Here is a 26,473-nt window from a genome sequence, read left to right as displayed (position 1 = left end):
GAAAGCAAGTTGTGAATTCCCTGAGGTGTAGCCCAGAGAGTTTAGAAGGTTATGTGATTATGATGGGACCTCTTCATTGTAGTGGCCTCTCTGGGACATGTCCTGAGAGCTTCCTCCCACAAGGGAGGAAGGAGGAAAGCAAGCAGCCTCCTACAGAGAGTCTCCTCTGCAAACAGGCCTTTTGCTTTAGGTAATCAGCTGCTCTTTGCATGTTTCTTAGGAATTGCAATGTGATGTGTCTGTAGAGGAAGATAACAGGCAAGAATGGACCTTCACACTGTATGACTTTGATAACAACGGAAGAGTCACACGTGAGGTAAGCAAAGTACAGCTGCCCCTTTATGTGCAGCTCTTGCTAACAAGAGAAGTGTTTTATAACAGGAACATTTTTTCTACTATGAAGTAGAGGTGTCCTGCCAATTTAAACAGCAGTTGCCATGGACCCTTCCCTCCTAGAAACAATCCCACCAGTAATTTACTGTTTTCAGATCTACTGTACCTTTTTTTTTTTCTAAACTAGTTGTTGTTTAATACCTGAGATTAGCCTTTAAAAAATAGTACTGGCATTTGAGGAGGAAAAATATCTGAAACAACTGAGCAGCTAAACACATTGTCAAAATAAACCCCTGCAAATGTATATTGTTCTGGCTTCACTCCTGCTTTTCAGAGTTAAGCTAACCAAATAACAAGGTTGCTTGCTGACATTCTTTCCAACATTACTAACTATATTATTCTATTGTTTTCTCTGTCTTTTCCCTCCAAGTATAAATAACCCTGATAATGTTCTCTGGAGGACCGTAAAGAATGACTGTTGAAGCATACCTGTGTGTATTTTTTTATCATCAGGATGTCTTCACTCCAAATTAGAGGAAGTATAGATTAGGATATAGTCCTTTCTGAGAACTATTTCTGCCCAAATTGAATAATACTTCCAGAAAAACACTTTTTACTTGGGATTTATGCCATATGCTGTCATTGATTTTTGTGATGTGTGTTTACTGGCTCCCATGTCTTTAGATAATCAACTGAAAATCAAAGGCTTTTTCTCTCTAAGATCTAATGCTTGTGCCTGTGACAATTGCTAAAAACAGCTTGGAAGCAATAGGGCAAATACTGAAAGTCTTGTCGCCTTAGACACCAACTAAGGGCAGAAATTTCCCCGTAAGTCTGAAGCAAATTTCTTTTAACTGTGGTGGTTGTTCAGAGTTTTTAACATGTATTTGAACATCATTAAAAGGCTATTTTTATTGTCTCTACTCTGATATAGTAGCTTTGAGTAGTCCAGTGAAATCTGTGCCCTTCGTGTACAAGAACAAGTAGATGAAAAGTTGCAGGTTAAGTCTGGGGTTTCAAATAGGAAGATGAGATAGAGAAGGCAAGAAGAAAGGGTCAGGTGAGGAAGTAGTATTGTATTTGTTAATGTTTGTGGAACAGAGACTAGAAAAATGAAATAACTTGCTTGAAGTCTCACAAGAACCTTGTGGCAGATTGAACCCAGGTCTTTCTAGACCCAAGGCTAAGTCTTTATTACAAGATTATTGTGACTCTCAAAAAATAGGGGAAAAACACACAAAACCCAAACCCACACACATGGGTGTCTTTTACATTCAGGCATGGAATTCCCATTAATGTCAGTGGGGGTTCCATGTGCTGAACATAATGAGAATATGCTTTCAAGTATGTATACAATAATTACTTGTGATTATGTGGTACACCAAAGAGCTTAATTTGACTGTACTTTGAGAATATATTACAGCCAAATTCTACCTCTCCCTGCTACAAGAGCAGACTACAGCTTAACTGAAACCAAATCTGTGCAGGGATTGAATATTATACTGCTCTGAGGTCTGGAGGTTGCCACATTCAGGCTTGAACTTGTGCCAAAAAAAATTCTTTCAACCAAGGGACCAAATCAGTTGATAATTTTCAGCTCTTTACATGTGACCAAAGACAGAAACAAGTAGTATGCACCATTCCAAATCTTCCTCCTTTATGTCACACACTTCTTTTGCAAACTGTTCTAGGGCTATTTGTATAAGACATCTTCTTGGTTATCTTCTGTTGAATCCAGGTGCAATTTATGAGGGCTTTTTGTGAGCAAGAATGACCAACAATAGCAGCTCATAAATAATCCACAAAAGAGGAACTTTAGTCTCTTAATGTGACACAGAATTTCTTGTTCTCTTGGCCCAGGGGGTAGAGATGGGTAGTCACAGTGTGCCTGATGCTGTCCTTTGCTAAGCAACTCTGCTCCCGTTCCACCGAATGACCTAATGAGGGGGAGCATTAAACATTTGAATAGTTTCAATTAAAATGAATAAGAGGCATTTTTTCATTTAAAAGTATGTGAAGTACATTGCTGGAGTAAGGACAAAATGGGCAGTCTGAGGAAGAGGCAGATCTGTACCAGTGCCCTTTAAGTGAGCTGATGAAAATGCATTCAGAACTAGTCAGCTTTTCTTAACAAAGGTCCAGTGTTCTGGTGAAAAAAACTTAATATGGACCTTTTCTCCTTCTTGAAAAATTTCCTTTTAATGTCTCCTGGATTTAAATCTAGATTTAACAGAGACATGAAATTTTTTTTTAGTTAGTTTTTTTACCTGTAGACCTGGAGGTGCTTTACAAAAAGATATCAGTAGCATTATTCTTGCTTTTTACCATGTTGTAAAAGTGAGACAGTGGAAAAGAAGTGCCCACTGCACTTCTCAATTGCCCACTCACATCCATCTAATTTGATTCAAAATCATAGTGTTTAAAACATTGTACCTCATGTCCAGAGAGATTCCAAAGGAATCCAGTGTTAAATTAAGTTTGTAAGACACATGTAGATGGGGAGAAATTTTACTGATGGACTGAATAGGCTTTTTTCATTCAAATGTTTAAAATTTGTAAATAAGGTGTGTGTTTAGTTGATACAGCTTCTGTTGGGTTCTACAGAATAATAGATCACTGCTAGAGCATTCAAATTCTCCTTCAGTGAAATTTCTTGTAGATCTAACAATGTCTTCAGAACTTAATGCTGCTTTGATTTCCTCCTAGAGCCTGTATGACTTATTCTGTAGTCCTTATAATTAGAAATTCACATCTAGTCATGCTTCCTGAAGAGATACACCCATTATGAAAGTGTAATTATTGGGATGGCAAATTATAAATTAACATTACTGTGTGTTATTAAACTTCTGCTTTTTCTGTCATAAAGATGACCAGTTGTCAGTCCTTTTTGGTTTAGTGAGAGATAACTTTTCCGGCTCTAATATGTATATTACAAAACTTGGCTAGTAACACTTCCCTTCATTCCATAAGCCATAAGAGGACAATTCATTATGTACAGCAGGCCTTTTTAGTACTGACAGCTGTGCTGTAATTATCTTCACACGAATATTTGTAATCGGACTTGAAACTTGGATAATTGAACTAATGTGTTTTGATCCATGAGGTTTTATATTGAGCTCTCTGAATATAATTATACTTCATAAACACTAGCTTTTTTTTTTTTTTTTTTTTTTTTTTTTTTTTTTTTTTTTAATCAGTTCTTCCTTGTAAAATTGAGTTTCTTTGGTGAGCTGCTGCACAGGAATAAGCACACAAGAAAGTTGCTTGTCAGGCCAAAAAAAAAAAAAAAAAAAAAAAAGGAAATTTCTTCTAGAGCAGCTTTTGAGCAGATAGCAAGTTCCTTTTGCATTCCAAATAAGAATGATTCAAAAATGTATGTGATCAAACAGAGCTGATGTTGCAATAAAAACATCCTGCTGTATGTAGAAATCAGACTACAAACAAAGTACAAGTGAGACATTTGTATTTATCTTTTTCCAAGGGAAAGGTAATGAACTGATAGTGATGTTTTTCTTCATGCATTTTTAATGCTAAAAATGTTCTTTGTATCTTACATTAAATACCCATTTTTCCCTCTTATGTTTCCTTTGTGACTTGCTCTTTCTCTTTTTAGAATTTTTTTTTACTCCTATGCTCTGATGAATAAAAAGGTTTGAGGTTGTATCTGCATTCAGAATTCAGCAGTGAGTCATTGACTTGGGGAAGGATATTGGCTTTTTTGGGGCAACCATTTATCAGCCTGACCCTTGTCTTGAAATCTGTTGGTTTTCACTGTGTTTGTACTAACTCAGGATATAGAAAGAACAATGAAACCAGTGGAGAGAGGAGCAGTGTCTGTATCTGTGGCCATCATTTCAGTCATTAGAAATGGTGGCTTCATGTCAGATTAAGATATTAAGAGAAAATAAAACTTTCTCCCCTGGTTTTAAGGGGAGTCAAAGATTTCTCTCTCAGGCAAGCTATAAAGACTCAAACTGAATCTTTCCATTTTTTTAAACTCTTTGGTTTTGGGGGTGTTCTGTGGTTTTGTTTCGTTTTTCTGAGGGGAGGCTGGTAGTTTAGGGGGTTTTGGGGGTTGTTTGTTGGTTGGCCTTTTTTGGGTACAAATATCTAATTCTGTTAAATTAATTCTAATGGAAAAATCTATTAGTGTCTTCTACAAAAATCTACTAACTAGTCTTATGATGATAATCTATGCTAATATAGGAAAAATAAGGTCATCCCTGTACCACTAATATTAATTTAAACTACAAAATAATACCTGGAATAAGAACTTTCTCAGTCTCACATGTGTTCTGTAAGGAATGAGGAATACTTCAGTGCTCTCATTCTTTTTTCAGACCCATTGGTTTCTCTGGATGTTATAAATTACTGTTAATCTCCTACTGGACATCCATAAAATGTTCTGCAGATAGGTGTGTGAGTGCAGCATACATGTGTGGGCTTAACTGCTTGCTTTTTAATATTTTGAATGGAAATATTTTGGGCAATATATTAAATTTTCTCTTGTCAATATACTTTGTTGCATTGGCTGCTTGATAAAAAAGAACAGGGTTTTCACCCTGGAAAAAACAGTGGTGTTCAATAAGCAAAAGACAAATCTGGGTATGGCATGTGCTGGCTGTTGGATACTGCTCAATGAGCATTTGTTTTCCTCTCTGTGGAAAAATATCATAGTTTCAGTTTTTGCACGTGATTAAGAGATCCCAGCAGAAATTCTGCATACCAGAAGCCCTTCAGAGGTTAGAGTCATGCAGCACACTTCCCCTCTAAATATAATCCATTTGCTATAAAGGAGGGAAATATTTTTGTTCTTTCTTGTTTCTCTTTATCCATTTAATATAGTGGTCTAAAAATACACTTTTTGTGGGGGAAGGGCCAAGCATTCTGAAGCAAAACAGTTGCAAAATCCCATGATTTGTAAAACTCATAATTCATTGTGCATGAAAGTTCAATTCTTTGGTAGGTGGACTCTGAGTCATGCTGGTTTATGTATCAGAAAAGAGGAACATTTTACTAGGTTTTATTCTTGATCTTTGATGCTAGATTTTTGAGGATGGTGAAATGCACAAGCTGGTGTGTAGAAGGTAAAGCTGTCTCAATGGATTTAGGCAGTTTTTTAACAAATCTAAATGCAGATAATGTTCAGTGGGACAGCTTTCAAGGGAAACAAGTCTGCTGGCAACTGGAAGATGAAAATACTTCTGGGGGTAAAAATACATGTGACTATAAAATACAGTGTGTAACATATATCTTAATGGTTATTGCTACCAATTTGACAAGAAACCATTACCATATTAGCTGCCAAAACAGGGCTGTGAGAAAGTAGTTTCAGTCACAGTTCAAATTTTATTCACAAAGCCCATTCCCAGTAGATCAGCGCCTGAGAAATTCATATCTTATAATTGTGAAGCAACAGGAGGCTCAAGCTGCCTTGTAGCTGGTACCTGCTCAGCCAGGACCGTGGTGCATGAGACAGAATGACCAAACAGCCTTGTTTGACCAAATCAGAACTGTCAATTTGTTGAAATTCCCAACCCCAAATTAGGATCACAAATAAATGAATCCTGTAATAAACCCAGTATTGTTGCCAGTATTTAAAAGATCAGCATAAGCACTAAGTGGTTGCTTGTGGCTGTCCCCAACCTCGATCTTGGGACACATCCAGTGGGACTACCACGTTCCTGCAGTGCCAGGATGCAGAGCAGTCCCCGTGGAGGGACATGTCAAACACATTACAAGAGGCGAAGGCAGCAGTGTGTGAGTTCACAAAGGTGCTGAGTCCTCTGTGCAGCCTTTTCACAGCCTGGACATTAATTTGGGTTAATTTGGGCCTGTTTGGCTGAGACATGTAACTTGTCCTGATGTGATATGTGTGTGCACATACTTGTCACTTGCCAAGTATGTGTCACACAAATGCCATGTTTGGCCTCCCCTGACAGCCTTTGGGAGTACTTTTTAAACTGCTGAGTCAAGCAGCTTGTTGAGAAAGACCCTCACAGAACACAAGGGGCAGATTGTTACCCAGTTAGCAAGTTAGACCTCAACCCTCAAAAAAAAATTATGTAAAAGGACAGTGGGGGAATTTTTTGTCTTTGGTTATTGAAGCTAAAATAGGCTAGATGTACAAACATCTGGCTTTACAAATATCTGGCATAGCTGAGAGAAGGAAGAAGGGCAGTTTATTGTGAATGAAACAGTTGATAATAACCTCCTGATAGCAGCCTTGTGTGGAAAGATGACATGCTGGTTAACCAACACTTGTCCAGGAATGTATGGGAAAAGCCCCTTTCACCCATGTGCTGAGTGTATGGAGCCCAGTTAAGAATAAATACTGTACTTAAGTATTTTGCTGAAGGGGAGAGGCTTTATCAAAATGTAGGATTACAGGACAATGCTCCTAGAACATGACTTCTGGACAGTGTATAAAACAACAGAGATGGCTTGTTTTTTTGTGTGCTTGCCTGGGTTTTTTGTCTTAGATGAAATAAAAATCCAGCCCTTCAAGCTGGCTGTTGGATGTGGCTCTGTCTGGGCACATTTAGAGGTCCAGCTAGGTTTCAAATTAGGGTGGAAGTGTGAGAGGGAGATGTTTATAGAGTTGTGAGGTGTCCAGCAGATTGACACAGAGCATTCTGTCCCACACTCAGGCTTTAGACAGTGATTGTCAAGAGCATGGAAAGCAGCTACTGACGTGTAGTAACATGTAAAAAACGTGTATTAACAGTCCATATAGACTCTTGGAGCAATGAGAGAAGGAATATCAGTGAAAAAATAAACGAGACACTGCAAATTCTACTCTCCTTTTATGAATATATTGTCTTGAACTTATAAGTCTGGAGAAATTCCCCTGAGTGCAGAGTTAGAGAGGTTACATGTTAAGACAAAGTTAGGGCCCTCTAGGATTTAGTTATTCATTCTTACTTTTGAGCTGGAAAAAAATCTACTATAATATGATTGGTCCTGGCCATAAGGTCAGTAGTTCCCTAAATTCTGTGTGAGTAGAAATTAGTATTTCTGTGTCATCATTAAAGCTGGTTCCATAATGAGGGCTGCCTAGTATATTGATTACTAAAGTGGTGGGGGACTCCATTAGGGCATACTAAACTTTGAGCTGCCTGTGTTGCAGGTGTCACTCCTGAGCAAAGGAAGATTGAATTTGAATTTTTATAGACCTGACTGCTAATCCTAGGAACCGGTTATGCCTAACAAAAGATGATTTAGGTATTTCCTTTGTGCTTGCAGGCATCTGGAAAGAGCTTTGGTAGTAGAATAGATCAAGGAAAGGAAAGACCAGCATAGAGAAGTTCTCAGATATTCATTCAGTGGGCTCTTTATAGCCTGCCATGACCAGAATACTTTATCAGAGTGCTTTGGCTTTAGGTTGGTGCCCAAGATCAGTTTGGGTAAAATCCCTTTGAGGAAAATCAGGGAGCCCAGAGATCCCCTTTTCATCCTGGTAATTTCAGGTAGTACCCTGTTTTGAGCCTGGCTGAGAAATCAAAATCAACCTGATACTTTGAGCATCACCAGCTACTACTAAACAGGGTTTCTCCTGTTTGAAACCACTGGCTTGTTAAAATTGGCTGGTGTTCTTTTCAATATAGCCAGATGTGTAAGCCTCTGTTCTCATCCCATTGCCTTCAAAGAGATCTGAGAAGAAGATTCTGTAATAGGCCTGACTGGATAATATTTGCAGTGTGTTTTTAGAAAATGTGCTTTTAAAACTGGTTGAATTTTGAAAAATAAGCTAGAACACAGATGGCAAGGTGACATTCAGACAGACATAATTTATTTCCAAACCTGAAATTTACAGTTCTGCCACTTTTCTTACTGATTTTCCTCTAGATAATCAATTATTTAACTATGCCAAGGAAAAAAACCCCAAAAAACCACAAAAAACTCCAAACCCAAACAAATAGGAAGACTGTAATGTTCAAGATTTTCTTCAATTGATGCATGTGTTTTGGCCATGTGAACTGAATTTTTAGTGGGATATGAATGATTATCCCTAGGTTCTGTGTAAATCAGAGAAAAGAAAAGGCAGAACACCGTCTTGCTGATTGAGAGCCTGGGAAACCTGCATATCTTGTGCTGTTGTTATTGTTTTGATCTGCTTTGCCCCAGTTCATAAACCCGTTTGGTGAAGATTGTAATGCTATGTGCAAGTTGAAGTCTTCTAAATTCAGTGTCTTCTGAGGGTACTTCAGCATTTAATAGTGCCAAATCCGAAACAATTGTAAGCATCAAAGCTGTAGGTTTCATGCCATTTTCACAATACTGTGTTTTTTTGTGTTTCAATCCAACTCCAGGACATTACCAGCCTGCTTCATACCATCTATGAGGTAGTTGATGCATCAGTAAACCATTCTCCTAGTTCCAGCAAAACTCTGCGAGTGAAACTTACTGTGGCACCAGATGGCAGCCAGAAGAAAAAGAGTATCTTGTTAAATCATACTGGTAAGGATGTGCAATCAGCCAGAGAAAAAATACAAAAGACTTCCAGAGTCCCTTGAAAATCCATCTCCATATTTTGTTGATACAAATACATACATACTTAAAGGCAAATAATTATGTGGGTATTTTAAACCCCATGGTGCTGCTTTATGATCTTGACTGTGAAATTACCTGCCCTCCTTTCAGTGTCTCATTAGCAAATGAGGGCTCCCCTTTCTGATGGATTGCTTCTTTTGGAAGCAGCAGTAACCCATGTCATGAATTGTCTTTGTGCACTCAGGGGCAGATCTAAGGCCTTCTTGACTTGCACCACTTTGTCTCTGATGATATTGCAGCACTTGGTTTGTGTGGAAGCAGGTGTAGGAGTATAAAAAGTTTCTTGTCTGTGCATAGCTACCAGTGCTGCTGGGTAAAAATAAATAATTAGGCATAAGTAAACTTAAAGAATCTGTGCCTAAAAATTGCGCATTTTCTGTGCTGGCAGAGTCTGCCATTATAAAAATGTTTGTGTCCTGATGGCTTTTCCATCTTATGTTCACTGTAATAATAATTGTATCAGCATAATTACTTCAGTAGTTAGAGTACTTAACTGAAATACCTAAAAGTATTTAAAATAATGCTTCAGTAGAAAAGGTAGGCATCAGATCTAAAAGGAGATCTCAATTTTAATAAAACAATCAATTTTAATCAATTCTACTCAATTTTAATAAAACAATCACTCCCTCAGGAGCAGGCAGATTCTCACTGCTGGGGAGTTAGGTGATGAGGTGGTACAGCACTGAATTGCCCACACTGAGCCTGTCAGTGAATGTGGCTCCACCTGGGCTGGCACATGGAGTGCAGGTAAACCTCACCCTGACTGATACCCTGCAGTCGAGGCTACATCTGAATGAAATCTGTGTGTGGGCAAAAGTGAGACAGAGAAGGTTACATGCGATGATACATCACACCCTGATCTGCTGACATGAACAGTTGTATTTGCAATGTACAGTGTTGTTTGTGCTGATCAGCAAGGACAGCAATGTGACAATAATGTACTTTCTCTTGGCAGATTTGCAGAGTGCCAGGCACAGAGCTGAAAACAAAGCTAATGAAGAAGGAAGAAGTTCAGAGAAGAAGCAGAGGGCTTCCCTCAGGTGAGGGGAATGAACCTTGGCTCCTGACAGCCACTGGATACCTCTGATTAAACCTTAACCACTGATTTCTTGTTTGCTTGTCTTATTTTTAAAGATTATTTCAAAATAGAAGAATTACAGGAGTTTTCATTGCAGACTTAAGACCAGATTCCATAGCTGGATACTTAAATTAAAACAAAACAAACAAAAAAGAAAGAATCCTGAAATTTTATTTATCTATGAGCTCTTTTGAGGATCTGAATTGTCTTTTTAGATGCCATCTGGAAATAAGTGAAGTTAATAGCACAGCTTTTTGGCTAAAAGTGTCCTAAAACCTTGTCTTCTCCTTTGCAGCCATCTCCTGCCTTTCTCTGTCTTTCTTCCAGCCCATCTTTTTCACTCATCAACTCAAATACTGCCAAGATTTGCATGGGCTAACTTGGTTACCAGCTCATAACCCAAGCAGAGTGCTAACAGGTCATCTTGGTGTAGATTTGATATATTTTAGGATTTTATGTTTCTTAACAGACACTGCCCATAAGGCAGGGGGAAGTGTTTGCTGAAATGTTACAGTAATGACATTGACTCATTAGTTATGTTTGTTTCTTCAGCTGCAAATTTAAAAAAGAAAAAAAAAAACCCAAACTTTTGGCTTTCCTTAGATTTAGGGATATTTCTCTGGATACATAACAAATTTATCAAGAGAAGGAGCATTCAGTCTTATTAAAACTGACAAGAGAACAGTACCTCCCTTTTTTGGATGGAGAAAAAATGCTCATGAGTTATCCCAGTCAGCAAATCCCAGTACAATCAAATTTCAGATTAAAAGAAGAATAAAATTACTATTAATCTTGTGTCAGCAACTCTGCACAAATTCTTCTACGAACTGAAGAATACTCTGTGGTTTTCCTTGCTGGCCTGGATGTGGTGTGCAGATTCCCTCTGCTCATCAGCAAAGTTTTGCCCTGTGTGAATTCGAAAGACAGGTTTTGTTTGATAATCTAGTGCAAAAATCCCCTTTCAGTTTGAAGTCCCCCTCTTATCCACTTTAAAGTCCTGGCTCTGTAAATGTAGTGTTTTTATGAACAGCAGACACTTCCAATTCAATCCACAGTCATGGAAGGATCAAACATTGGGATAAAATGTTTGCCCTCCTCATTCCTTTGGTGAGAGGCTTCGTCCACAGAACAAATCTGTGTCTTGAGCTGAGTTTATCAATGGCCAGCATCTGCCAGTTTTTGTTGCACCCCACTACATGTAGACGGGTTGAAGATTGTTCTGTTCACACTGTGTGTGTTTCAGGGTGTGTTTGTGCACTCTGGCCAAGCTGACAACCCTCAGGAAAGCTGCTGAGGCGCAGATCAGAATCTCACAATATTAATGCAGTTGCTTTCCCCTTTGAAATCAGCAATGAGAACTTGTGAGAAGTGCACGTTTCACGTGTTCAGTCACTTAGGAATTCTAGGCAAGATAACATTAATATTCAAGATAAAATGGATAGAAATGTTTTTATCCTGAAGGTTGGGAGATAGATGGGTTGGATTTTTCATTTGCTGGAAGCTACAGGCAGGAATTTTCACCTGTAGGGCTAATATGAGTATCAAGATAAGTAGCTAGATTCATGGCTAGATAGCCTGGTTCTCCCTGACTGACTTAAACTCTGTGTTCTCAGTGAGTGAGGCTTTCAGGGGATGTCCCTGCATTTTCTGCCCTGTGCTCTGTCACTGCTCTCTTCCCCTTTCCTGCTCTATTGTTGTGTGCTTGGTGCCATCAGGATGACACATCAGCGTGGGAATTTTGGAAAGGACTTTCATACACTTCACAAACACTTTAGCAGCTGCCATTTTTTATTAAAACCAAAACCAAACCAAGCCCAAACCCAGTAACAGCACTGTGTTTTTACACAGTCCTTGAGGCATGGCTGATGCCTGCCCAAGCCTTGCCATGTGTTTGCAGGACAGCACTGTGGGCCTGGATGCCAGACACTTCAGTTCTCAGAAGTGCTTGGAGTTCCCTTTGACAGTGGAGCACATCTCTCATCAGTGTATAATTGCTTCACTCTGTGCATTTGCATGAGTACTGTTGAACGTCATCTTGCATGTAAGAAAGTTATTAGAGTGTAGGGCTGTGGCAGCAATTTTTTCTTCTCTGTCTTGATGAGAGATTGAATTTATTACAGTAACAAAATAACAGGTTCCCTGTTAACTTCATTTCCAACAGACAGTGCTGTATATAGTGTTGCTTAATTGTGTTGGATCAAGCTCAATGACGTTTTTTCTGGGTTAACTGTGCATTGTCTTCAGCACATGTGTGCAAGTCCCAATGGTTTCTGTAGGTGATTCATGCCTGGCACTGCAGTTAGGCAAGTTCTAGCCCCAGAGATCTTTGATGATGCCATGCTATAGTGTAACAACCTTAAAGTTTGTCTGAGATAGGAAAGGTACTGAGTTGGTTAGGTATCCAAAAAGTAGAAAATATCTGGGCATTCCTTTTTTTTTTTTTTTTTTTTTTTTTTTTTTTTTTTTTTTTTTTTGACTGTACCCCATGTTGCTTCTGGAGTTCAAAGCCGACTCAGAATCTTTAAACCTTACCTGGTTTCCAGGCAGGCTCTCCTCCATTCAGGAGACTCTACCTCTATCAAAGTAGAGCAAAAAGGATCTTCCAAGTAGGTTAAGTCTTGTGACTTTTATCAAAGAAACTGCAGACCTGTGTCTGACAGAGACACGAGGGGCCTCAGTTCTGTAATGTCCCTGAACAGTACAAGCTAGACCAGGAAAGCCATTTGTGCCAAAGCTCAGGGGGACCAGCAGCCTCTGGAAACTTGGAAATGTGTTAATAGACTAAAAGCAGACTACTGGGCACCATACAGTACAGAGCCCATATTTAGCCACTGCTGTAGGATACAAGGCCAAATTCTGGTGTTAGGTTGACATCAGTGCACTTGCATGGAGAAATAACAGAGTCAATCTCATGGTCATGGAGACTGAGCAGTCTGAATGACAAGCAGCAACTTAAGCAAGAGTTTTCTGCCTATCCTGTTTGTTATGTTGAAAATACTGTTCATATTTGCAGACTTCCCATTTAAATTGCTGAATTAAATTGTTCAGCATTGTGGGCTACAATACTGTAAACTTCTGCCTGTTTTTTTTCTGCCTCATAAATGAATGGTATTTCAGATATTCATTCTCAGGAAATAGCTCTGCTATAAATAAAATTGCAAAGCTGAGCAAGAAAAGGAGTTGGGATTCTAAAGCCAGTGTCTGATCTGACCTTATTAATTATATTTTTGAAAGCAGCAGTTACCTCCTGAGTGTCCTACCAACACCTTCTCTTCCCAGGCTCTCTCCAGTTACCACACCTGTGCAGTTGCCTGCCTTGCTGCAGCAGGAGCACATGAACATTTATCTGGATTACCCCAGCACTTCCTCACAGCAGTGGGAATGGTCATGAATCAAACAGCAGATTTTCTTTGGCATGTCCAAATCGGAGAATCAGTTGAATGATTTGGCCTTAAGACAGAAAGCAATAAATGCCAGGAGTGGTTTTATTTGCTTTTACATGTGTGAAGCAATTTGAAGGCCTCCTTTGCTTTGCAACATCAGGTTGGTTTATATGAGGGGAAGGAACAGTCAGTTTAGGCCTATCATCATAGCAGATCTGGTCATCCAGAATTTCAAGTGTTGTTTCTTTGTGAGCAGCTCCTGTCACTTCAAAGGGTCCATTAGTTGCTGGTTTGCAGATGGTGATAAGAACTTTAAAGAAGTTGTGCTGAATTGTAATTTTGCCTCCTGCTGACAGATACCACCAGAGTGAGAACAATCCAGAGCAAAGTGGGTGCTATCGTCACTGTGTTGATGAAAACATTGAAAGGAGAAACCACTATTTGGATCTTGCAGGAATAGAAAACTACACATCAAAATTTGGGCCAGGTAATTTATGATGTAACCTCATAATCTTTTCTTTCTTCAGTTGCATGTTCCATATCATGCACAGTGAATTGTGAAGCTGTGTGATTTGTCTGTAGTGACTCAGGGACAGGACTGTGAATACAGCAAGATAATTACTAGTGAAGGTGATATCACAACAGAGTGGCTAATCTGCTGCAAGGCTGCTTTGATGTACTTGTTTGTGTAGCTAAACTTGGAGCTGAGCCTAGGAGAACAATCTTTACATCTAAATTATTAAGTTTAGTCTACGGGTGAGGCAAGGATTGACTTTTGGATGTTGGAGCTTGTTCCCAAGATGAGACCAGCACATATTTTATACTCTCTACTGACCCAAAAATAGGAGAATGTGTGTTCATACCTGGAATTTTGGCTCTAGTCCTCAAATCAAAGAGATTTGGATTTCCTTCATTTCCCTGCCCTCTGCCAGGCTTTTACTATTCCCCTCACAGTTAATTTGATGACCAAGAGTTGGTAACATAAGGATTTTTATACACACACATGCACACACACACACATACACATGTTCAGTCTTCTCTAGATAGGTATTCATATTTGTGTATTATTTACTGGCCAGAATTATTAAATGTAATTAAACTAGACAGCTATAATTGCATTCACTTCCTTAGGAAAAATTTGTTCTGCCGATAATGCTATCCCTGCCAACTGCATGCTACTAATTAAAACTTTGAAATACTAGATGACTAACTCAGCTTGTTATTTCCTAGGATCTCCTCCAGCAGCTCAAAAACATGACCCACCAGGCAGAATTGTGAATCAAACTAGATCCCGTTCTCATGAGCCTGAGACCTTCCATGCTCACCATAGGAAATCTCAAGTGGTGGATCCAAACCACATCAATCTGGCCGAGAGTTCCTATGCCAAGATTGCAGATATCCAACAGAGGCTCCGGAACCAGGACTCAAACAAGCACTTTGTGAGGTCTCCCAAAGCCCAGGGCAAAAATGTTGCCCCTGTGCACCCTGGAAGGGCAGTTAGAAATAAACCTTTTCAAGGGGTGCCCTTGCCCATGGCTTCCCCAAGTGCACGGGTGGGCCAGAACCTCCCGTACCTTCCCTTGCAATCCCAACAGATCCACAAGAAGCATAAGCAGAGGGCAAAGGAGAATCACCAAATGTGCAAAACCTTCCAGTCTCCGGGGACAGTTGTGGAAAAGGAACATGTGAGAGACCTGCCCACAGTCATTTTATATGAAGGCCAAGTGGGACAAATGATACAAAGACATGAGCACCACCACCACCACGAGCACCACCACCACTACCACCACTTCTACCAGACATAGAGGAGATCCCACCAACATCCTCCAAGAATCATCCCAAATGAAGGAAATGCGTTCTTGTGATACCAGAACTAAGGCATTACTATGATTAATGTTATCATTACTCCATTAATATTCAGCTAGCATATATTTTAGAGGTTATATGGAACTCTTGAAACTCACCCTATTTATATGTTGTGGAACTGCATAGCTTACTCAAACACCTTGTGGATATTTTTTTTTTTTAAGTGGCTTGTAAAACAGCAAACAGCCATAGCTTTTTGAGCTGTGATTTAATACAGGTCATCAAGGCACTTGTGTACAAGTACTACTTCCATTGTACTCGGAAAGATACACTTCAAACACTTGCAGACATCGAGCTTTCCACTCTGCTGTACGTCGGCTGATCGCACACAAGCCTTTCATCAGGGGAGCAATGTTGGAAGGGTTGGACTCCAGAGATACTCAGATAATGGAAAATACAAACAGCTGCTACCTCTAGTATTATTCAGATTTTATTTTCTTTTTATTGATTGTAATGTGCTACAGGGGGGAATTTTAATATACTGTGTTCATGTAGCCTGTTTGTGTTCACATCCTTTCAAATCATCTTAATTGCAAGGAAATATTAGCTAAACTTGTCAACAGGGCTACATTTGTACGACTTACACTTTATTTTCTTGGAGATTCTTCTTTGACACAAGTACAGTCTGTTATATACTGTGTAATATTTAAATATACTTCTTTTTTTGGGGGGGGTTTTCTCTTACTTATTCTCCACTCTGTTTGGGGTACCATTTGAAAAGAGGAGGATGTGAAACTGGGTTTTCCAAAGCATCACTAGACTTTAGTGCTTGGGCCATAAGTATCATTCATGGGGGTTTGAGAAGGAGAGGGGTTGATTGGGGTGGGGGGGGGGTTGTTTTGTTTAAATCCACAGTTCTTTGTTTTGAGAAAGAATTGAGGAAAATATACTTTCTCACTTTAAATGTTGGCAAATATATATAAAATATAAATATAAATATATATATATAAATATGCACACTCTCAGGTACATTTTGTTGTGTTTTAGAAATCTGTGGTTTGAATATTAACATTATATTTGTTTTTTTCCACAACAGTAACTTTAACTTTTTAGAAACATATGCCATGGCGTTTTCTTGGTGCCTCCAGTTTGAATTTCCCAAGCACCTATCAGTTTGTGCTTCTCCCATTTTAGAGATGTGTATAAAAAACATCATTCACAATCTTTCTGGATTCTTCCTACTTTTTCCATAGCAAAGGGCTTCCATTCCATGAAGGAGAATCAGACCACACTCAGAAGACCTTAATGGCTGCTGAGAAATTTGAAGGGCAAAAGGAAATTAGAAAAGTGGAAAAAAAAAAAAAAGGGTCAATACATTGAATTTTGCTTTCTGTGGAGCCCAGATTTGGGTTGGGTTTTGTACAGATCACCATTTTGCAGGTAGAAAGTGACTGGAAAACACCTACATTTCTTTAGGAACATTAAAGTAGAGAACTCCTACACATAAAGACATAATTGTTCTATAAATGTATTTGCTTTTGGTTTTAATTATTTTTAATGTTGTGGTATTTTGTCAATAGTATATATTGTAAAATGTAATTATCCAACGTTGTTATAAGCCCTTTATGATTAGGGTGTTTTTTGTTTTCTGACTAGAGTTTTGATCAGTCCAAAATGGGGTATTACCTTACTGCTGACCAGTTTTAGGGCGATGTTGTCCTTTCTAAGAACACAGAGACATCACCTTGTAAAGAACAGTGGGAAGCCTTGCCTTCTTCTGGAATTGGAATATAATCACTGCTTCATGGTAATTGGGTCCGTCTCTTGTCTCCCTGGATCAGCAGATGTTTAGACTTATTGTCCCCTTTAAAAAATCTGGTTTATTTTATTTTACTTTTTTTAGCTGTCAACAGCGTGTTCTGTAAAATCTAACAAAATGTTTTTAAAATGTGTTTGATCTGTGTGACAACTATACTGTTCTGTTTATTTTAAAATTCCTAAAGTCCAAAAATATTTATATGCAGAATTTTCTGTGTTGAAAATATGAAAAGGCCACGAATTTGGTTAGTTACCACTGAGTTGTTCTAGTCTAAGCCTTTTTTGCTGCTTGTGTATCATTCTTTTTCAATGTATATATAATTATGGACTGCAAAAAACAAAAAAAAGGCATTTATATGTCTAGTAGAAGGAATAAGCTTATTTATATTATAGTGTTAAAAAAGTCTGATGTATTCAAGTGACTTACATTATACCGCATGCAAACACACAGTGTACATTCCATCTAAGAAGGGATGCCATGCTATTTGTTTTCAAGAAGTAATTAAAGCTGTTCTCTTTTCAGTAGAGCATATGCCAGAAAGACCGAGAGGTGGAAATTTTTCTTAGTAATTTTTTTTTAATGCAGATTGTTGCTGAAAACCAGAAAGCATTTTGGAAAACTCGAGTGCTTTCAGAATTGTGGGGTTTTCTAAGAAAGGGCAGCAAGGGAGTAAAACTGCTCCTTCACCCAAAGATATTTTGCTGGAAAAGAAAACGGCACCACTACCAAAATCCCATCTGACTGAGAAGTGTGCCAAGTGAACTCTGACATGACCATTTGTTACAGCCTGGCATTGATTTGTTTTGGTTTATTATATTTGGACATTCAAAAGACAAATTCTGCCTTGCTCAGAGACTGTGAGACACAAATACATTTTAATAACATGGCATCCCCTTATGAAAACTTTACACCAGCCATGTATGAATATACAGTATCTAAATACTGTGTTGCAGTTGTGTTATGTGCATTATAAGTGTGAATAACATGTAGCACAGTTTCTTTTCACAGAACCTTAAATTTCCGTATCTTTTAAATATGTTTGCTTTTCAGTATTTTGTATAGTAAATATAGATGGTTTTGACTAAATGCTTTATTTATTTAACAGCAAAAACTGTGCCAAGAGAACCCCCTGTTGATTAAAGTTTTACTAGTTCAGAAAGTATATTTCTTTCTTCTTGTTGTGGATTTCAGGGGCCTATTGCAATTGCTGTCAGTGTTTGCAGATCCCACTGATGAAAGAGCTTGCATTAACATTTTTGGGAACAGGATCAGGAAATTACGTATGGACTGGGTATGCTTTGGTCTAATATTTAAAATATCAAGTTTCAAAGTTAAATTTCTTGTCCTCTGCTGTTGGACCTGTGTTGAATAACTGATATTTCATCTTGTTCTTAATTCTGAAAACTTTTTCCTAAAAAAAAGAAAAAATATTGTTTTAAGTTGTTAAAAACCGTAGCTGAATCAAAATTTGAGTTTAGTTTCTGGTTAAACAAAATATTTATTTCCAAAGAAAAAATATCAAAAGAGTATATTGTTAATATGGAAAAGTAAAATGGAGTGGAATTAAGTAATTTCAGATGAAAACTCCAGACTTTTCACTTCCTTCTTCTGTTTTTACACAAGGCAGTTCAGCAAAATGAAGTCAATCCTGATGTTTGCACTATTTGCTGAAAAAATTCAATGGAAAAATTTTGCTCATCTCTACCAGCTGCAGTTCTGAGGAGGACAGTGTTCTGAAAAGGATTGCTAAGCTCTTCTCACAACTTCATGTCCACAATGCAAATGAGCTTAAGCTAAGGCTGTGAAGTAAAATCTCTGTCCCAGTGAAGTCTCTGGCAGGACTTCCAGGTTCCCACTGCTACAGGGTGCCTATAATTTCATTCCAGGAAGGTGGGCTTGAAGTCTGCATAACGTGCAACCAGTAACTTCAGTATTTATTTTCTCTGCATCTTACTGCTGTTGGGTTTGCTCATGGTAAATGGAAGTTTTGCTGTAAGAGATCAAGCTGGTAAATTAATTAAGATTAGCAGCAAATGCTCTTTACATTGATATCATTGGAGGACCTCAAGGCACTTCCAAAGGTCTTTGAAACAGCCACAGGTCATTTTGTCATTGTTAGAGATGGAGACCCAGTTCTGCCCTTGGCTGATGAGGTACAGATTCTCCTGGCATTTTTGGCAGACCAGCCCCAAATATATGACCAGAAGTATGACCTCTTTATGGTCCTTCTACAGTAGTCATGGTGAGCACGGAGCAGCAGTGTTTAGCTGGAGAAGGGCTCTAAAGGTGTGTGGGGTGTGTGTGTGAGTGTGTCCTCTGGCAGAAGTTAGAGTGGAACAAAATGGATTCTGACAGAGGGGATTTCTTCTAAAGGGATGAGCACTGTGTGTGCTTTTGGTCCACAAGTTGCCACATAAACACACAGCTCTGATGAATGCATACTGTTCTCCATATGTCATCGTGTACCTCAATTACTGAATGACAGATTTCATTTGTATTCCAATTAACAGGAAAGTTGGGCCCCTTTGGGCCTATATTATACTTGAGAAAAATTCATCATGCTTGGAAATTTGCAAAAACATTCACCATAATTTTTGCCTGGAGTACAGGCAAGAATGTTCATGTTTGGAAACATGTCAGCTAATCAAGTCTCACCTTTAATTACCTTGATGCAATTCATCAAGATCTGAAAATACATTTTCAAACATGACTTATTCATGGCTTTACTGGGAACCAAATCTTATTCAGCATCCTCTTAATTGTCAGACTTTTTTTTTTTTTTTTTTTTTTTTAATATACCAGCAGAAACATGTTTGAAAATCCATGAACTAAAAATTGAACTTAATGTGTTTTCTAAATAGCTTCTGAAAGATTTTTTCCTAATGCACTTAACAGCAAAACCAGCCTCTATTTATGACATAGTAATGTATTTTGTTTGCATATTTGACCAGATGTTGAGTTGATTTGATTTGGAAGTTTTGGGGTTTTTTTGTTATTCTGTGCACATTTAAAATGTGCTTAAAATGGTCTGAAAGGAACAGATAGAGAAAAACAAATTATATTGAAATTACTCAATATATGTTGAAATGCATCTTATTGAAACTTGCATTACAGTTATTAAATAATGAGGTTTTCAATGATGCTTTAATTTACTTTTATATTTCTATATATTTCTATATATTTCTAGATAATTTAATCCTAAATGAGCTAAAATGGTAAGAGTCATAAGGAGGAAGTCTTCTAATTTCTTTGTTTTAAACTAGCAGGATTTAAGGACAATTCAGGCAGATTACTGTGAGGGTTAGAGCTGTGAAGAAAGACTGGCAAGGGAAAGATGGAAAGATTTGAGAAGTGTAGGGATAGCACAGGGCTGTCCAACAGAGGGGCTGGGGGAGACACACTAGAGGCAGAAGAAGAGAATTGTTTGGAGCAATTTTTTTCATATTAATCTTATGAATCTCTTATGGTACAGTTTTTGCTCATAAAACAGCAACAGTAGCTTGTAGAATGCTTTTCACTGGGAAAACTTGAAAAACTTTCTATAAGAGGTAAATCTCCAGCATACAGGGGGAGGCACAAGGCAGGAAAGTTGCAGATATGGGGCTGTGGCAGAAAAAGGAAAGATCCCCGTTTTCCTGAGTCCCTGTCCAAGCTGAGGGAAATGTTTTTGGAAGCAGAGGTGTTTCTACAGATATTTTGGATATTCCTTAGAATACATTTTGAATAGTGTTATCAGTTCTTTATCCTTTTGACTACAAACACACAGACGTTGGTCAAATGTTACCCAAAGTTTCAGTATCTGCCCTGATTTTTCTAAACACCAAGCACTAACCATGCCTGTGAAATCTGCTGACACAGAAGACAACCTTTATACCACAAGGAATGACAGACTGGACCTGTTGGTTGTCTCATCAGGGTGGTGTTCTGGGGTCTGAGAGTCAAAAGTTTCCAAGTTTTTTTAGCTATGTTGAAGACAATGTTAAGGAGCTTCATAAATTTGGTGATGGGCAAATGTGGACAGTAGCAGGCACACTGGTGATGATGTGCCTTGTGCTCTCTGGCTTCTAGGACATGTCTGTGAGGTGGATGGGGTGTGTGACTTCCTTTGAGTGCCTAGTCCATGGAGACAAAGCTGCTTCTAATCACTGCCAGCTAAGGGATGTATGTACTCCTTTGGTGTTGTGTTTTGTGGATGAAGATTTGGGGTTCAGATCCTTCTGGTGCTGAGTGCTTGTTGCATTTAATCCTTCCCATTCTGTTCTATTCACAAAGTGTAGCATGCTGAGGCTTTGAGAATTTTCTAATAAGACACCTAACAAACTGGGCCAAATTTGTTTTCAGCTTCATAAATGGAAGCAGAAGAGCCCCATGCATGTCTTGGAATTTGGACGTTACAAATGCAATTTATTATGAGTCATCATTTTTTTTCTTGTACTAATTTCACATATTTGATAAGCTCTTTTTATGGTTTACAAGTTTAAAAAGACAAATAAAACTTTGTAGATTAAAACGTTGGTTTGGAGCTTGTATTTTGTCTGCTCTCTGATGATCTGTGAACAGCCTTTTTTCTGTGGGCTTCAGCCTAAACCTACAGAGTGACTTTGGAGTGGGTGTTTATAGTTCTTTGCTTGCTTGTTCACAGGGTAAGGCTGTTGATAGATGAATAAAGTGCCACTTGAGGTTGTTAACAACCATGACTGGTAATGCTAGTTCGACTAAGATAAACAGTGAAATGCTATGGCAATTAGCATGAAGGTCTCACTTGGCCAGTGCTGATTTTCAAAGCCATAGATAGGGTGCTCTATAGATACTCGCAGCTGGGAGGTCTGGAGCTGCTCTCATCCCATGGCTGGGAGGTCTGGAGCTGTTCTCATCCCTGCTCCAAGTGCTGGGGGCTCCTCTGTGGTGTGTGCACACAGCAGCTCTGCATGCTCAATGTGCCAGTAGGAAGCAGGAGTACAAAAACTGTAATGTTCCAGTCCAAAGCAATTAACCCTCTCACCCAGCGAGGAGTGGAGGGGAGGAAAAGCTCAATTAAAGAGACTCGGAGTTTCCAGTAAGTGCAGAAGTATGAAGGGAAGCAATAAGGCAGCTCTGTGGGCCTCACATTCCTCCAGTCTCTTTACAGCCTTTTCAGGGAATATTTTTTACTTTTGATGTCCATAATCACAACTTGCTGTTTGAGTGTGCCATCTGCTAGGGCCACAACCCTCAGTGGCTCTGAGCACATGACTTCCATGGATTTCACTGGAAATTTTGTGCAGCTTTACTGGATCAACAGAAGAATTCAATTTATACTGTCATGGAATCAGGGCCCTGGGACACTCAGAGCTTGCACTGGTTAGGGACAGGTTTTTATTAGAACTTTCCTGGTCTAATAAATGGATGCTAAAATAATTCAAAGATTACAGTCTTGATGTCTTACGACCTGAAACAGGGAGTAATTTTAGCTGGTAACTGAATTAAAGGAGAAAGTAATTGTGTTTTCAGGAGCAGGGCAGGACTTCCATTCCTTTCTCTGCTAAAAACATCATCACTGCAACCCCTTTTGCTATAATTGAATCAGGAATTCGGCACTCACAGGATATTATGTGTCTGCTGATCTTTCTAACAATAGTTAATGAAGTTTGTTTTACTTGGAGCCTGTGTTCCTTTGAATACTCCTTCTGTGGCCTACAATTGCAAAGGAAATGCACTGGACAGCAGATCTCACCATGAGCTCTTACTCACCTCCCCAAGGATGTGCAGGATGGAGCCACTCCAAGGAATGGCCCAAAATTCCTTCTCCCTGGCACACAGGAGGAATGTTCACTACATCTGTGACACCAACAGGGAAAACTGAGGAGCCAAAGGCATTGAGACAAGGAACAGTTCCTGTCCCCAGAGGGGTGTCAGTGTCTCCGTGTCTGATCAGCCCCAGCTCTGGGGCTCTGTGGAGCCTCTGGCACATGTGACAAGCAGGTGCAGCAAGGCCTTGGGTTCCAGAATACTCTTCCATCCCTTCAGTCAGTTTAGAAAGATGTCACCATGAATAGAACTTGAACAAGACAATTTTTTTTTTTTTTGCTGTTGACTTTCTGTTGTGCCCTTTCATGGGTTTAAAATCCACTTATCTGAAAGTGTGCAGTTACATTTTGTCCTTTTTCATCATTTAAATGCATCTTCTTGATCTGAAGAAATAAAAGCAATTTAAAAAATTAGAGATTTTGTTTTCATATGTGCTGCCAAGTCTGATACTGCAAAGTAACTGCTGAATTGGCACAAGCAGTTTGAGAGAGCCAGCAGATTTAGGAAGGGAGAAGATAAACCTTATTATGTTTCTTTGCCAAAGGAGAAAAGAAACGATATTGACTTAAATGTGGGAAATTTAAAAGGGGCCATATGTTCTCACTTTGTGCTTTGTTTCTAATAGATAGACAGAAATCTTTGAAGTGTGGATTGGCACAGTAGGGTGCATGCTTCTGTAGAGAAAAGATGCTAAATGGGGAGGATGTGAGGGGGCACATGAAACTCTATTAGCCATGCAACAGCAAAGAGAGAAAGGCAAATCCAATGATAATGTACATCTGTTTCAGGGAATTTATAAGCTTTGAACATTTTTTATGTGCAGATAAGTGGATCCTTTTCTTACCATAACTTAGAACTTCAAAGCAGATTGTGTGGATAATGCAAATTGCTGAAATATGAGATTTTCTTACAAAGAGGTTTCCAAAAAAGAAAAAAAAAAAGAATTAAGGCTAATTGATGCCACAGTCTTTTATGTACAGTGTAAAAACTCTACAAAAATTGATTTTTATGAACTAAGAAATTGATGAAAAAAATATTGAAGTCTGCTGTTTGCATTCAGGGACTGTAGTTTGAAACGGAGTTTCTGTGAATTAAACATTTGTCTCTGATATCACCGCAGCAATATTGTAACATAAATTAAGATATGCCGCCAAGCTGTAATTGTATCAAAGTCTGGCATGTTGTAGGAATGTAAAACTCATGAGTGTGGCATGATGTGCTGCACCTGACATTACCATCACTGTCAAGGTAGCCAAGCAGGGATTTCTAGACTATGAGAAAAAAAATGATTACAAGAGACAAAAACTAATGAGGGAGGCAGGAGGTGGAGGATACTGATATGGTTAAACCTCGGGAGTAGATGAATGTGTAACTTCTTAACTGCTCAGAAAAATGAGCTGCTCTCTGAGCTGGGAGGTTACAGCCAGGCTTGGGGGTGCTGGCTGCATTCCAGCTGGGAGATAGGAATGTCCCAGCTCAAAGGCCAGGGCTGGGACACCCTGTGCAAGGAGTGACATCAGCCAAGGGGTTTTGAAGACCTTCATTTATTAGCTGTAGTGCATAGGGGCATTCCCTGGGCAGACTCTGGCTATAAAGCCAGCTTTGTCCTCCTCCCTGTGCTCTAAATGGGGGTGCTGAGGCTTACCCTGATGCTGAGCACAGAGGCAACCAGGAGTGGGAGCTCATGCCTCATTCCTGAGTCTTCTCCCAATTTTGGCTTCATTGGCCAGCTGGGCACCTTCAGTAGATATTCTTTCCTGCATTTTAGTATGAATGGATCACCACAGCCTCAGTCCTGGAGTGATTTTTTTATTTCTATATCCTTGCACAATCTTGGTCACAGTCTGTCACGGCAGGCCACAGGGAAAGTGCCAGTTCTCAAGATCCTAAAATAATCTGTGTCCCTTCATACTTCGTGTCCAGAGCTTGTTCTTCTGCCACAAATCCACTTCAGCTGAGGTGGGAAGCAGAACCAGCTCTGTCCCCTCACCTCATGCTGATAATGACTCAAGGATGCTTCCCCCTCACCCCAGCAGGTAAGATTGCCCTGAAAAGGGTTCAATTTTTGTTTTTTCAGCATTTTGGCTCTGAAGGGTGGCCCTGTGATGGTCACTCTGAGACTCCTGCCCATCCCTGGACAGGTCTGAAAACTCCCATGAGGTTATGAAACAATTTACCTCATGATTTGGGCCAAAACGCTCTGTTCTAAGCAATCAGCAAGGGCTGGCAGAGGGTTACACTCGAGGCAATCCCACCTTTTCTAAGTGCAAGCGTTCCCCAAGAGCAGGGAAAGGGCAGGAGGCAGCGATGCTGAAAAGAACAGCTGTATGCCATCAGACTCAAGATAGAAACACAAAGCATGTGGACTAATTGAGTTCCCAAGTGGCAGCGTACAGAGTGTACAGACCAGACAGAACAGTGCCTTCTGCTTGTTTTGATCAGCTCTGTTCCTCTCCCTTTGATGGAATCACTGCTCCATTTGTCACTGGCTGTGTCCCCCACAGCCCAGGCTCTGCCCTGGTGCCATCCCTTCTCCCAGCACAGGCTGTGCCTGCCCCTTGCAGCCCCTCAGCAGCACCCAGTGTCAGGGAAATAGCGTGAAAAATGCTCAGCACTTTTGAATTAAGTTTCTTGCTTTAGTTTTTTTTTTTTTTTTTTGTGTTTGTTTTTTTTTTTTTCCCCAGTCAGATATACTATTAGACACTTTCACCCTAAATAGGATGAAGTGGGCATGCTCTGAGCAGCTTAGCACAACAGGATGGACTTTCATTTTTTATTTTTCCTCCTCTGACATCTTTCAGTCATTTCTTTTTTTCCTTCAGGGGGCCCAGCAGTCTTGGCTAGGTCTGTCAGCTTGTTTCCTAACTGGTTTGTAGCCCTGGTAACTTTGATGTAGACTGCATATGAGCCAGGATTCACCACACCCCCCACTTCCTCCTGCCCCCTTTTTTTCTGGGTGAAAAACCACCATAAGGATAGAAGAGAGAAATTAATCTGAAAATCATCTTCCATGTGGAAAATGAATTTGTGATGTTTCAAAGTCTCTTATGCTCCAGCAGGAGGCAGAAGGCACACTTTGGGGCAGTCATCCCAGGAGCTGCTCTAGTAAGTTCCAAGAAAGGCTTGGCTCAAGTGTGGTTTTGCAGCAGGTTGTAAGTTGTAGAGCTTGAGGGGCTGTGACAGGTTTGAATTGTTTGCTTGTAATGATGCTCAGCTAGAGACTGAAGGATGAAAATGCTCATGGCGGAGTGATGCTCTTTTTTGTAAGTATAAGAGTCAGCTTTAAGTTTGCCTTGCTAAGCTGTTTCAACTCAAAGCATAGGACAGACTTTCTTTTACTCCAGTACAGCATTCAGTGAACTCTGGAATTTAAATTTAACTCAATTTTAATTCCAGACTTGATCTCTCAGCTGAAACCTTGAGTTTTCAGAAGGGTTTTCAGGCTACCTCATGCCTAATAACCAGGAATCCAGTTATGATGAGATACACACACTTACTTTATTGTGACCCTTTTTCTAAGGTGTTCCTGATTTAATCTTTTAACAGCCCCATTTTTCAGTCTTTGAGGTCTAAGTGCTCAACCCAAACTTTTTTAACTTCAACCCACAAGTAACTGACTCGTTGAGGGAACTAAGGATGAAGAAAGCTACGTCTTCATGCACAGGAAAGCTGATGTCCTGTAGGCTGTCAGGCTTGGAACATGTAGACACATTG

At 39.4% G+C, this 26,473-nt stretch overlaps 1 protein-coding gene across 1 annotated transcript in view; it reads left to right on the top strand.

The window, feature by feature from the left end:
* NKD1 (NKD inhibitor of WNT signaling pathway 1) overlaps positions 1-18,134 on the top strand; it is a 107,117-nt gene extending 88,983 nt beyond the window's left edge. The window contains exons 6-10 of the mRNA XM_066327877.1: positions 221-316; positions 8,646-8,793; positions 9,842-9,926; positions 13,704-13,834; positions 14,578-18,134. Of these exons, the coding sequence (XP_066183974.1) occupies positions 221-316; positions 8,646-8,793; positions 9,842-9,926; positions 13,704-13,834; positions 14,578-15,152 (1,035 nt within the window). The 3' untranslated portion in view covers positions 15,153-18,134. The remainder of the gene's footprint in view (positions 1-220; positions 317-8,645; positions 8,794-9,841; positions 9,927-13,703; positions 13,835-14,577) is intronic.
* Positions 18,135-26,473: the final 8,339 nt, after the last annotated feature.

The sequence above is a fragment of the Sylvia atricapilla genome, chromosome 12 (genome assembly GCF_009819655.1).
Source record: "Sylvia atricapilla isolate bSylAtr1 chromosome 12, bSylAtr1.pri, whole genome shotgun sequence".
Classification (NCBI taxonomy): domain Eukaryota; kingdom Metazoa; phylum Chordata; class Aves; order Passeriformes; family Sylviidae; genus Sylvia; species Sylvia atricapilla.
The sequence above is the reverse complement of the archived record's forward strand: the minus strand, read 5'-3'. Positions and strand labels throughout refer to the sequence as shown.